Genomic DNA, 13,708 nt, shown 5'->3' with positions numbered 1-13,708 from the left:
AAAATTAATTAGACATGATTATGATATATAATTTATAACCAAGAAATAATTTATGAAAAAAGTAGTTATTTATCAAGGGTAAAATAAAGACATTTTGGAAACTATAGAGGTAATATTGTGAAATCTTAAGATATGAGGGTGAAAGTGAAACAATAATAAATCTACAAGGGTAAAAACCTGACCTTCTTCATGTTTGAAAATTTTGAATAGAGGAACTCCGGTTTCACAAACTTCAAATGAAGATGGTGGTATTGGCTTCACCCGTAAGTACTCTCCAAGCTCTTTCCTTCTCCGATCCTTCTCCGCCATACAAGCTTGTCCATGACCATCCTTCTCTAACTCTCCTTTCCAACTGCAAAACCCTCCAGACTCTCAAACAAATCCACTCCCAAATCATCAAAACTGGGCTCCACGACAACCACTTCGCTCTTAGCAAGCTCATCGAGTTTTGCGCCGTCTCTCCACATGGTGACCTCTCCTATGCTCTCTCGCTCTTCAAAACCATTCGAAACCCCAATCATGTGATTTGGAATCATATGATCAGGGGTCTCTCGTCGAGCGAATCCCCTTTTTTAGCTTTAGAATACTATGTTCATATGATTAGTTGTGGTACAGAGCCGAATGAGTACACCTTTCCTTCTATTTTCAAGTCATGCACCAAAATTAGAGGTGCCCATGAAGGGAAACAGGTCCATGCACATGTTTTGAAGCTTGGACTTGAACATAATGCCTTTGTACATACTTCGTTGATTAACATGTATGCTCAAAATGGTGACTTGGTTAATGCAAGATTAGTGTTTGATAAAAGTTCTATGAGAGATGCTGTTTCTTTTACTGCTTTGATTACTGGGTATGCTTCGAAGGGTTTTTTGGATGAAGCTCGAGAGTTGTTTGATGAAATTCCTGTGAGAGATGTTGTGTCGTGGAATGCTATGATTTCTGGGTATGCTCAGGGTGGTCGAGTCGAAGAGGCAATGGCATTCTTTGAAGAGATGCGTAGAGCAAAGGTTACACCTAATGTGAGCACAATGCTTAGTGTCCTTTCGGCCTGCGCTCAATCAGGATCTTCTCTTCAACTGGGCAATTGGGTTCGGTCTTGGATTGAAGATCGTGGACTTGGATCAAATCTTAGGCTTGTAAACGGACTTATTGACATGTATGTTAAATGTGGAGATTTGGAAGAAGCCAGCAATCTATTTGAGAAAATACAGGATAAGAATGTGGTCTCATGGAATGTTATGATTGGTGGCTATACTCATATGAGCTGTTATAAGGAAGCCTTGGGGCTATTTAGGCGAATGATGCAGTCGAATATAGATCCTAATGATGTCACTTTCTTGAGCATTCTTCCGGCTTGTGCTAACTTGGGGGCGCTTGATCTTGGCAAATGGATTCATGCTTATGTCGACAAGAACATGAAGAGTATGAAAAATACTGTTGCCCTTTGGACAAGCCTCATTGACATGCATGCAAAATGTGGTGATTTAGCGGTAGCAAAACGAATCTTTGATTGCATGAATACTAAAAGCTTGGCAACTTGGAATGCAATGATATCTGGGTTTGCCATGCACGGGCACACAGATACGGCTCTTGGGCTTTTCTCAAGAATGACTAGTGAGGGGTTTGTACCAGATGACATCACTTTTGTTGGCGTGTTAACAGCTTGTAAGCATGCTGGTTTGCTAAGTCTTGGACGCAGATATTTTAGTTCAATGATCCAAGATTACAAGGTTTCTCCGAAATTGCCACACTATGGATGCATGATAGATCTTTTTGGTCGAGCCGGGTTGTTTGATGAAGCGGAAACCTTGATGAAGAATATGGAAATGAAACCAGATGGGGCCATTTGGTGCTCTCTGCTTGGAGCTTGTAGAATTCATAGACGCATTGAGTTGGCTGAATCTGTTGCCACGCATCTTTTTGAACTAGAACCTGAAAACCCAAGCGCTTATGTGCTCTTGTCAAACATCTACGCAGGAGCTGGTAGATGGGAGGATGTAGCAAAAATAAGAACCAGGCTAAATGATAACAGGATGAAGAAAGTTCCTGGTTGTAGCTCTATTGAAGTAGATAGTGTGGTGCATGAGTTTCTTGTTGGTGACAAGGTGCATCCCCAGAGCAATGAAATCTACAAGATGTTGGATGAAATTGATATGCGTTTGGAGAAAGCTGGTTTTGTACCAGATACGTCAGAGGTGCTTTATGACATGGATGAAGAGTGGAAAGAAGGGGTCTTGAGTCATCACAGTGAAAAGTTGGCCATTGCCTTTGGTTTGATCAGTACAAAGCCAGGGACAACAATCAGAATAATGAAGAATCTTCGCGTGTGTGGAAATTGTCATTCTGCCACCAAATTAATTTCAAAGATCTTCAATAGAGAAATTATTGCAAGAGATAGAAATCGTTTCCACCATTTCAAGGATGGTTCCTGCTCATGTAAGGACTACTGGTGAAACATTTTTGTAAATAATATCTGAGAAATCAGGAAAAGGGTGAATAATTTGTTTTGTTTTCTCAACGTATTGTAATGTAACAGGACAGTTTTTCATCAATACATATAAGATGTTGGATCCTGTAGAAATTAACAGAACAGATGAGGCAAAGTGATTTTCTTAATTCCATATGTGCACAGAGTCTGAATATTTATAATACAGCTGTAAGTAAATCACTCCTACTAATTTGCTATACAAAATTCAAAATAGAATCTGGAGACGTAAATCAAGGCATGTAATCATAACCGAAAATAAAGGTCCAGGTTTGTTAAGTCTTCTCCGCTTGCTGAGATTTGGCCTGATTTATAGTTGCTGCAGAATCTTCTACGTGATCAACGGATTTCAATTCAATACACCCCCTCAACCGAATGGGCAGCTCCTGCACATGAAGGTTGGTTCGTAGATGATTAAACCGTGCAACAGCCAAAGGTTTAGTCAACAAATCTGCGAGCTGATCACGTGTGGACACGAAGGAGACATGAAGTTTCTGCTGCACAACTTGATCTCGTACGAAATGAAAGTCAATTTCAGTGTGTTTCGTACGAGCATGGAACTTTGGATTAGATGAGAGATAAGTTGCACCAATATTGTCACACCAAAGAGTTGGACTTTGTTGGAGAGGCATTTGGAGTTCTTGCAGCAGAGATTGAAGCCACTGCAATTCAGCAGCAGTGTTGGCCAGTGACTTATATTCTGATTCAGTGCTGCTGCGTGCCACTGTTTGTTGTTGTTTGCAATTCCAGCTAATTAAATTGGATCCATGAAAGATACAATATGCTCCTACACTTCGTCGGTCATCACTGTCACCAGCCCAATCGGCGTCACTAAAGCCTTGTAAAGTATGATCAGACTGAGGAGTAATATGTAAACCATAATTGACAGTGTATTTGAGATAACGAAGTATACGTTTCACTGCCTGCCAATGAACATCTTTGGGCTGATGCATGAACTTGCTCACCTTGTGAACTGCAAACGCAATGTCGGGTCGTGTAAAACCAAGATAGTGTAAGGCACCAACTGTACTTCGATATAAATAAGGGTCGTCGAAATCAATACCCTCAAATTTGGAGAGTGTGCAGGTTGTGGACATTGGCATGCTGCAAGGTTTTACTTTATCTAGCTTGAGTCTTTGTAACAAGTCAATTACATATTTTCGTTGAGTCAGAATCAAATCACCACCATCATGCAGAGTTTCAACTCCAAGAAAATATGATAATTGTCCCAAGTCTTTGACAGGGAAGGCACGTCCAAGATAAGAAATTAATTTGTTGACTTCCTCAAAGTGAGAACCCGTGACGAGTATGTCATCAACATATATAAGGATGAGCAGCTGGAAACTTGCAGTCTGTAGAATGTAAAGAGAAGGATCTGATTTGGAGTCGACAAAACCATACTGAAGCAATTGATCTGTCAACCGAGAAAACCAAGAACGGGGAGCCTGACGAAGACCATACAAACTTTTCTTTAAACGGCATATGTGAGTGGGAAAGTCGGGATGAATGTACCTTTGAGGTTGACACATATAGACCTCTTCATCTAATAGTCCATGAAGAAAGGCATTTTGAATATCCAGTTGCCGAATATGCCAACGCTTGGAGAGAGCAATAGATAATATTAGCCGAATAGTTCCTTGTTTAATAACGGGGCTAAAGGTTTCCAGAAAGTCAACACCATGTTGCTGGTGATAGCCTTTAGCTACCAGTCGCGCCTTGTACCGCTCCACAGTTCCATTAGCATGAGTCTTGATACGGTAAACCCATTTGTTTCCAACAAGATTGATGTTGGATTTAGCTGGTACAAGATCCCAAGTGTTATTTTGTAAAAGAGCAGTAAATTTCATGTTCATGGCTTCCCTCCATTTTTGGTCTTTTGAAGCATCAGTAAAAGAGGTTGGTTCAACCAATGCGGGGCAGGATTGTGCAAGTAGTGCATGAGGCAATGGGTATTTAATGAACCCAACATATGGTTGCTTCGGTTTGAGAGAGTTTGTCTGAGATCTAGTAATCATTTTTCTTGAGTTGTTGGAAGGAGCAAGTGTATCAGCAAAAGATGTATGAACCGCATGCAGTGCTGGAGCTGGAACCTCATTTGAAATAGCATTTGTAGTAATAGTAGGTGGAAGGAGATCAGATTCATGTGAAGAGACATGAGTGGCATTTGTAACATCACCTGCAAGGAGAGTTAGGGAATTCGAAACACTTGGTTGTAAATTGGCTGGTAAGGGGATAGCAGTGGACTCGGGAACTAAGGACACAGATTGAGGAGATTTGTAAGGAAAGGAAAGTTCATCAAATATGACATGGCGAGACACAAATATTTTTCCAGTAGACAAATCGAGACATTTATACCCCTGATGTGAGAGACTATAGCCAATAAAAATACATGTTTTCGATCTATAATCAAATTTATGTTTGTTATAAGGACGTAAATTTGGCCAACAAGCACAACCAAATACACGCATAAAGTCATAATTTGGTTTTTGATGATAAGCCTTTTCAAAAGGAGAGCAATGATTTAAAATTTTAGTGGGAAGACGATTAATTATATAAACAACCGTTAAAAATGCATCCTCCCAGTAGGGTTTTGGAAGATTAGCATAGGCCAACAATGCTAGACCCATGTCAACAATTTGACGATGTCGTCTTTCGACGGCTCCCATTTGCTCATGTGTATACGGGCAAGCTAAATGATGTTGAATACCACATTTGGAAAAATATGTATTTAATCTACGATACTCACCTCCCCAATCAGTTTGAATGGCCTTAATTTTGGTATTAAAATGACGTTCAACATATATTTGAAAATGTAAGAAAATATTTTCAACATCGGATTTTTGCTTAAGAGGAAATAACCAAATGTATTTTGTGAAAGCATCCAAGAAACAAACATAATAGCGAGAGCCGTAGCTGGAAATCACGGGACTAGGCCCCCAGACATCTGAATAAATGAGTTCCAAAGGCTTAGTAACATGAGGAACAGAAATAGAAAAAGGTAAATTATGGCTTTTTGCCATCTCACATTCAGGACATATCTTGTGTCGTTTATTGGAATGAAAGGAAAGATTATTTGAGCGGATAACATGATTGACAGTGTCGTAAGAGGCGTGCCCAAGACGACAATGCCAATCTGAGACTGAAACACGAACACCAACAAGAGCTTTGGGATATAAATGCTGAAGAGGCTGAGAAAAACAGTAGAGACCATCTTTGACGACACCTTTATACAGGGTGTTTCCCGAGTAATCCTTGAGCAAGAAAAAGGAAGCATGAAACTCAAAATAAACAGAATTATCTTCAGTGAATTTTTTGATAGAAATAAGATTTTTTGTAATCTGAGGGACAACTAATATTTGATCAAGGATAAAAGATTTAGAGTGTGCAGATAAAGATGCTTTGCCTAAGTGAGTTATGTGCAAACCTGTGCCATCTCCGACTTGAATCTGATCATTTCCAGCATACTCTTCACTACGAACATTAAGATTGTTGAAGTTATTAGTCAAATGGTGTGTAGCTCCAGTGTCGGCATGTCATTCTTGATCCAATGAGTGCTGAATGTGTTGGTTGGAGGCAATGTTGGCTTGAGGATTTGGTCGAAAAGGTTGAGGAAGAAACTGATTATCAAATCTCTTATAGCATCGAGCCGCAGTATGGCCAGGTTTATCACAGAGCTGACACCAAATATTAGTGTAGTTGTTATTTTGATGAGAAGCAGTTTGAAAATTACCTCTACCATGAAAAGAGGGATGGCCACGCCCCCTGCCTCGAAAGTTAAAATTGTTGTTACGGACACGGGATCCAGAAAAAGATTGGTGCTTGGTAGCCACATTAGCTGATGGAATGGCAGACAGGAGAGCTTGCTGATGATGCTGCACACGTGCCTCACAAATGAGCAGCATAGAGTACACCTCTTCTAAGGTGACATTTTCTTTCATTGAAATGGTGGTGATAAGAGAATCATACTCGGGTCCGAGACCAGTGAGTAGGTATGTGATAATTTCATCACATTTGAGTGCCTGTCCTGCCATAGCTAGTTCATCAGAGAGCCTTTTTACATACAAGAAATATTCTGTAACAGACTGAGTGGTTTTACGAGCAGTAGCAAGCTGTGAACGGATTTGGATGGCCTTAGCTTTTAATTGTGTAGCAAAAGTAGTGTGAAGAGATTTCCAAACTGCATGAGAAGAAGTGCATTGTGCTACTTGCATGAGTATATCATCAGTGAGAGAGGCATTAATACAACTGAGAAGAAGATTGTCTTGAGTTTCCCAGATATCAAAGGCTGGATTTGGTTGCATGGTGCCATTACTATGAAGAATTTCCTTTGCAGGCATTTTAATAGTGCCATCAACATAGCCAAACACTTTTTGACCTTTGAGATAGGGAAGCATGGTTGCTTTCCAATTTAGAAAATTGCTGCGAGTAAGTTTGGTGATGTTGAGGCTGGAAGAAGGATTAAAGACAGGTAGAGTGTTGTTAGAAGTAGAGGAAGAATGAGGAGAGGTGGCCATGGTGGCTAAGAGGAATATGAGACAGGAGTTTAGAAGGAAGAGGTGAAAGTAATGGACAGAGAAGGATCTTTATGAGAGGATGTAAGTCGCCTGCTCTAATACCATGTAGAAATTAACAGAACAGATGAGGCAAAGTGATTTTCTTAATTCCATATGTGCACAGAGTCTGAATATTTATAATACAGCTGTAAGTAAATCACTCCTACTAATTTGCTATACAAAATTCAAAATAGAATCTGGAGACGTAAATCAAGGCATGTAATCATAACCGAAAATAAAGGTCCAGGTTTGTTAAGTCTTCTCCGCTTGCTGAGATTTGGCCTGATTTATAGTTGCTGCAGAATCTTCTACGTGATCAACGGATTTCAATTCAATAGATCCACAGATATAAAAAAAAAGAAAAAGAAGAAGACTTAGACAGTAATATTCCAATAACAAAAATTCTCAAAGTATTTATATTTTAATTCTCACATTTATCATACCAAAACAAGAACAAACACTCTTATTCCAATAACAAACATTCTCTAACATGTTTCATTAAACCAATTTTATACAAATCAATATTATCTTATGTTATTATATTTTAACTAGAAAAAAAAAACAGTAATATTCTAACTCATAATCTTTTAGTTAGTGAAAAAAAAAAACCATATTTAACTCAAAAGTTGAAATTGTTCAGTGAAGCTAGAGAGATAATTTTATATTATTCTAAATTTATGAGATTCTTCATATCAGTATTGGAAAATAAACTTGTCATCAGCAAAAAGGTACCTGCAAATTCAAGCAAATCATTCCATCGGAAAAATATCACAAGATGTAAATCAAAATTATAAAACAATTCCCAAATTCAATCTATAGTATTAATGTTAAGATCACAAAACTAATTTTACCCGCTATGAGGAGTTCGGAGATCTTTATTAGGAGGTGTAGGCGCACGTAAAGAGGACTGACAGAACCGGAAAAATTTTCAGTTTCAACAGTCAAACCTTCCTTATCAGAATCCGACAGTAGTTGAGTACTGTTTGGTGATCGGAATCTTTGTAGCATCAGTGATTTTTCAACTGGTGATATTGACGACAAGGCTTACTAGCTTGAAGATGATAATATAGGGAGAGTAAAGCACGTTTATTGTTTCCATCACAGAAATGTCTTAAAGATTTGTTTTGCTTTTGCTTAGCCAGAAGAAGAAGACGCTGGCTGGTCAGAGTTCGCGGCAAAATATGAATTCGATAGACAGAAAAGAAAAGGTAACCGTTTGTTAGGGCACGCACGGGCCCATGTGATATTTAAAGCTTGCTTTGCTGGTTTGTTTCTCCTTTGTACGGACTAAGAGTAATCATCTTGCTCGATTTATAAAAAAAAAAAAAAAAAAAAGAATTGAAATTTTTTTAAAAAAAACCAAAAGCAGTTCAAACCGACTGGTTTCGGTTCAGTTCAGTTTTTTAGGATAAAAACTGGTTCAAACCAGTTTGGCTCTACTTTTTTAATTTGGCTCGATTTTACCTTGGTTTTTTCCGATTTGACTCGGTTTTGTTTCTGATTTTTTTTTTGTTTAAGTTTGGTTCGGTTCAGTTTTTTAGAATAAAAACCAGTTCAAATCGATTTGGCTCTATTTTTTTGATTTGGCTCGATTTTACCTTGATTTTTTCCTGTTTGACTCTGTTTTGTTTCTGATTTTTTTCGGTTTAAGTTTGGTTCTATTCGATTTTTTTTTGTTTCAGGCTTATAAAACCGAACAGAACTGAACTGGTCAATTTTTTAAAAAAATTTAACCAGCTTAATCAATTTTGTTTTTACGGTTTGGTTTTTTTAATTTTTTTATTTTAATTTTCCTAATTTAATCAATTTTTTTTAATTTTTTTACTTAGTACGCGACACAAGTAAGCCTCTCTTTCTCCTTTAATTGTAACTAGGGCAAATTACAGGCTCGACTTCCATATATTACTACAGGTTTCGATGTTTATTTATCGTAATTTATTGATTCAATATAAAACAATTATAAGAGTGTTCAAGTTTTTAGAGCAATATAACCAGTTATATAATAAAATTTAAATTTGATCCTCGTGAACTATATATTCGATGTGAACTTATTTATTTATTGACAGAAAAATGTTTAGAACACTTTAAATTGTTCTCTATCATATATTTTCCAGAAGCTACGCTATGGGGTAGATTTATTTTATTTCCTTACCTAAAAAATTGCACCGTGTTTTAAAAAATAAAGAAAATTTTGTAATTAGAATCATAGAATTGGATGGTCGAATAAGATGGTTTTATTTTAATTAAATAGTAAAAAATAGACAATGATAAAAAATGGATTAAATAAAAAAAAAATCATGATAATTTATATAATAAAAAAACCTTTTTTCAAAAGATAAAAAATGATACAACTTAATTTTCAACCAATTAAATATATATAAAAAATGAAAACGGTTAAAAATAATGAAAACAATCTTGAGTCAATTCAAGTTAATATGAAAAACTTGTAATTTGAGTTATAAGGACCAAGTCAACTCGAGTTACAAAGGCCAAGTCAATATAGATTAACTCGTTAACCTCGCAATCCAAGTTATGAGAAATTGAGATAGTATGATAGAAAAGAAAAGAAAAAAAAATCACAAAGCTCATTTTCTTTTTTTTAAAAAAAAATAAAAAACAATGTTGTATGTTAAAATTAACAAAGAAAATAAGTAAAGAAAAAATAATATCAATCCGTATCAACTTTTCAAACTCGTGACGTTGTCACTTAAACTGACAACGCCCTGTTTGAAAAAACCATGAAGTTTAATTTCTAATTAATCAAATACTAAAAGATAAAATTAAAAAATAATTATACAAAAGGATCCAAAAATAAAAATAGCAATTAAAAAAAATTAGATGGCAAGTATAATTTTTTTTATTGAATGGTGAAATAAAAAAGAAAGATCAATTTAGCAAAAAGACCCAAAGAAAAAAAAACTATCAAAAGAATGAGGGTCAAATTAGGATTAAATGATGAAATTAAAAATAAATCAAAATTTTATAAAAAGGCCAAGAACAAAAACTAGAAATAAAAAAAATAAGAACCGGAGTTGAAATCGTAGTAAATAAAAGGACAACTCTGAAATTTTGAATAACCAACGTGAATTTTAAAGAGAGAAAAGAGAGAATATGGAAAAAGAAAAGATAGCACCACCAGCAATAAACCACTTTTTTGTTTTTAAATATTTTTTATATTATTAAAATATCAAATTAACTACCACGTTAGTTAACTTGATTATAATGGAAAAAAAACCAATATGAAAATACAAAAAAAGTCCATGAACATTAGGTTTAAATTTTTTGCTCTCAATGATATTTTAGTTGTTTAATTATGCTGTTAAAATGTAAAAAAAAAAAACTTATTTATCAAAAATCAATATAATAATAACTAATAAACTTTGTAAGAAGATTTTATTACCCTCAATAGCTATATTGTTCAAAGATTTTTTTAATGGAAATAACAAAAATATTATTATATTGTTCAGTGAATAATGTTTTCCCATGACCTATTAGGCTTTGTTAATATTGGTATTATTTTTATATGTTTAAAGTTTTGTCTTTGTTGTTTTTTTTTAATAGAATTGAAAGTGTTGAAGTTAAATATTATTATTAAATCTATAGGACTGTAATTTATGTTTAATCCACTGAAATATTTATATCAAAAAATGAATTGAAATAGAAAAAGTATTAGAAAAGATGAAAATATATTGCTGTTGACGTAAGGAATAATATTGTTATCGGCAAGCATTAACCCAATATTGATGCAAGGAATGTTAGATATAGTTATATTCACATATATATATTGTCTTCGCATTGCATGCGTTATTCACTGAGTTAATTGGAACCAGCTACGATCTCTTTCAAGAAAGACACAAAAACGAAAGAAAAGAAGGGCATGTTATCTGCTTGAACTTGGACTGTTGAAGAAAAATATTTAAAATATAATTTAAAATATTTTTTAAATATTTAATTTTTATTAAATAAATAAAATGATGAGATTCGAATTCGTAACCACTTGATAATTAAAGCTTTCATATCATATTAAAAAATCTTCTCAATTAAAAAATTTAAACTGTTAGATAACATCCTAATATATTATTTATATTATTGTCTAATATTTATAATATGGTGCAAGATATCCAAGTTGTTATGATCTGTTCACATAATTGATGTTTTAGTAATTTAATTATGATTCATTGATTTTCACAAAGTTTATGATTAATTCAATATAAAATTATTCTATAGATTTTATTTAATAATTTAAAATTTAAAATTAAATTAATTTTTTAACATGATATCAAATTATTAATGGTTAAATAATTATTATTCTTGAAATCTAATTTAATAGCTGATTTTTTGACAAAATCTATATCAATATTTTTCATTAAAAGTTGTATATATATAAAAGGAATTTGATTTTCATAGTGACATATAATGAAAAAAAATTCATCATATTTATAGTAGCAAAGTTTTTTTGACAATTTATAAAAGTTTTTTGGAATAGCTGCGGTCTAAACATCTGAAATATATCAAACACAGCTCTGCACTCTTTTTAATTTTTCATATATCACCTATCTAAAATATATTCTCAGCAAGGAAAAAAAAATGTCTAAGCATCTAAAAACATGATTACCAAAGCATAAGTAAGAAGAAAACCATCTAATTCTGGCCAAATTCAATAAACTTAAAGACATGGCATGTGTGTCTGGATTTCATCATTATTGTCTTGAACAAGAAAAGAAAATCACTGGTGATTCGGATTTCGTTATTTTCCAAGTAGAAAAATGTCTGATCACTAAGCACAGCATGAAAGAAGGGAATTAATTCCTACTGCCATGGAGGAATCAAGAAACATACAGAACTGATATATAGCTAGCTACTCATTCTCCGCATTGCGCCGGCGAGCAGTTCCGATCATATCAGAACATGATCGATCAGATGATTTGAAAAGCTTCATGATATTCTTCAAGTCTCAACAAGAGGTAGCTAAAACTTCTAAATGGCTCAAAACATGCCTAGCCTTCACTTTGAACTCGGAAACCATGCGTTGAAATACAGGTTTCGAAGCCATCATTGCTCCGATGGCATAATACATGGCCGTGCAGACGAGTAGAGCAAACCCTAGCTCAAGATTTTCCTTCAGAGACACAGCGAACCGAGAAACAAAAGAGAACAAATCTTGAAGATCGATTATGGCAATGGAGAAGAGTGTGAGAGAGAAGGCAAGTAAGAGGGCATTCAAGATTGCAAAGATGATAGCTCCGACTACACAAGCAATGAAACAGCCATAGAGGGATGCAAGGAGGATTAGGTCCAAGTTAGGCACCATATCACTAGCTCTAGTAATGTCTGATCAGATGTGGAAATTAAAGAGAAAGGTAGATATATAGCTTGGAGTTGTGAAGAAAGTTTAATTCTTTAGAGGAAGAAGAGATGGGAATCAAGTGAGGAGCACTCATTCTATTTTGCAAGAAACGGATATGTGAAGTGAGTTTTAGCACCTTTTTATGTTGTTCTACGGTATTTCTTTCAAACCCAAGAAGAAAAAGGATGCATATAATATATATATTATTGTAGTGTTACATGATGTTTGTGATTATAATAGTAGATGTTTTTTTAAAGGGTTTCTAGCTTAAAAATATATTAAAATAATATATTTTTTATTTTTTTAAAATTATTTTTTTTAACACATGATGTAAAAATAAAAAAAATTAATTATAAATAAAAAAATTAAGTAAAAAGCTATTTAGAATGATATTCCAAACGACTGGAAAATGTAATAAAGGAAGAGGAGTGCCAGTATCGTGGAGGAATATGTCCTTTTTAGAGACAAAGAAAGGAACATATTCCTGGAATAGCTTGCGAGAAGCAAAATTATAAGAGATCCAAACGACCAGTAGTTCGTCATAGCTAGGTAAAAGAAAAGAGACGTCGACAGCAGGATTCGAACCTGCGCAGGCAAAGCCCAACAGATTTCGAGTCTGTCTCCTTAACCACTCGGACATATCGACATTTTGTTGATAAGTTGTCTTTTCTATTATTTTTAAAGGTTTTTAAATCAATCTATTTACTTCATCTCGCAAGCAAATTCAATGTTTTTACTTTACAACCACATTTTCCGAAGTTGCTTCCGGAGTACCTTCCATCCTTTGGAGTGTGAAAGATTGCACTAGCCCTTGACTTTTGCGTTCATAACTTACGTGATCGCTCTCTTAAATGATATTCGAGGCAGAGCACGGAAGCTCGTTGCATCAATGGCATGTTGCTGCATATAAAGAAAAGGAAAATTCAAGGAGAAGCCTGTACAGTTGATCAGACACTGGCAGGTACCAAGAAAATTTCCCAAGATTGCTTTGAGTTTTGCACGCAGGATACCTTGAACGTAAAAGAAAATATGAAAAATGTTGGGGCTATGCTTGAACTCGAGGATGGTTTACACTTTCAACCATCCGTCCCTAACCAGTTTGATTCTGGATGCATCCCACCTAGGGCGCCAATAATTATCAGAAAATGTCAGTGGCAGAAAGATAGAAAAGAGAGCGAGAAACAAATCATGAAGGCATAATACACTAGCTCAAATGTTACTATTGGATGGAAGAAAGAAGGATATATCTTCTCTGAAGATGTGCTTGAAAATGTTTCTGGCCTTTATTGATTATCTTTATGGAGGGCAATGCTTTTGGTCTGT

The 13,708-nt window shown here is 34.9% G+C and overlaps 1 protein-coding gene and 2 non-coding genes across 3 annotated transcripts; 1 reads left to right on the top strand and 2 right to left on the bottom strand.

Moving 5' to 3' along the window:
- The first annotated feature begins 205 nt into the window (after positions 1-205).
- On the top strand, positions 206-2,453 carry LOC118051185 (pentatricopeptide repeat-containing protein At1g08070, chloroplastic). The gene has a single exon (XM_035061753.2). The coding sequence runs from the start codon at positions 237-239 to the stop codon at positions 2,451-2,453; it is 2,217 nt and encodes a 738-aa protein (XP_034917644.1). The 5' UTR covers positions 206-236.
- A 3,915-nt stretch (positions 2,454-6,368) lies between these two features.
- LOC118051301 (small nucleolar RNA Z247) lies at positions 6,369-6,504 on the bottom strand. Its single transcript, XR_004688013.1, has one exon. It is a non-coding gene; the product is annotated as a small nucleolar RNA Z247 (small nucleolar RNA).
- Positions 6,505-12,949: 6,445 nt separating this feature from the next.
- Positions 12,950-13,031, bottom strand: TRNAS-CGA (transfer RNA serine (anticodon CGA)). The gene has a single exon. It is a non-coding gene; the product is annotated as a tRNA-Ser (tRNA).
- Positions 13,032-13,708: the final 677 nt, after the last annotated feature.

This window comes from Populus alba, chromosome 18, assembly GCF_005239225.2.
Source record: "Populus alba chromosome 18, ASM523922v2, whole genome shotgun sequence".
NCBI classification, from domain to species: Eukaryota; Viridiplantae; Streptophyta; class Magnoliopsida; order Malpighiales; family Salicaceae; genus Populus; species Populus alba.
This window is presented reverse-complemented; position numbering and strand designations above follow the sequence as displayed.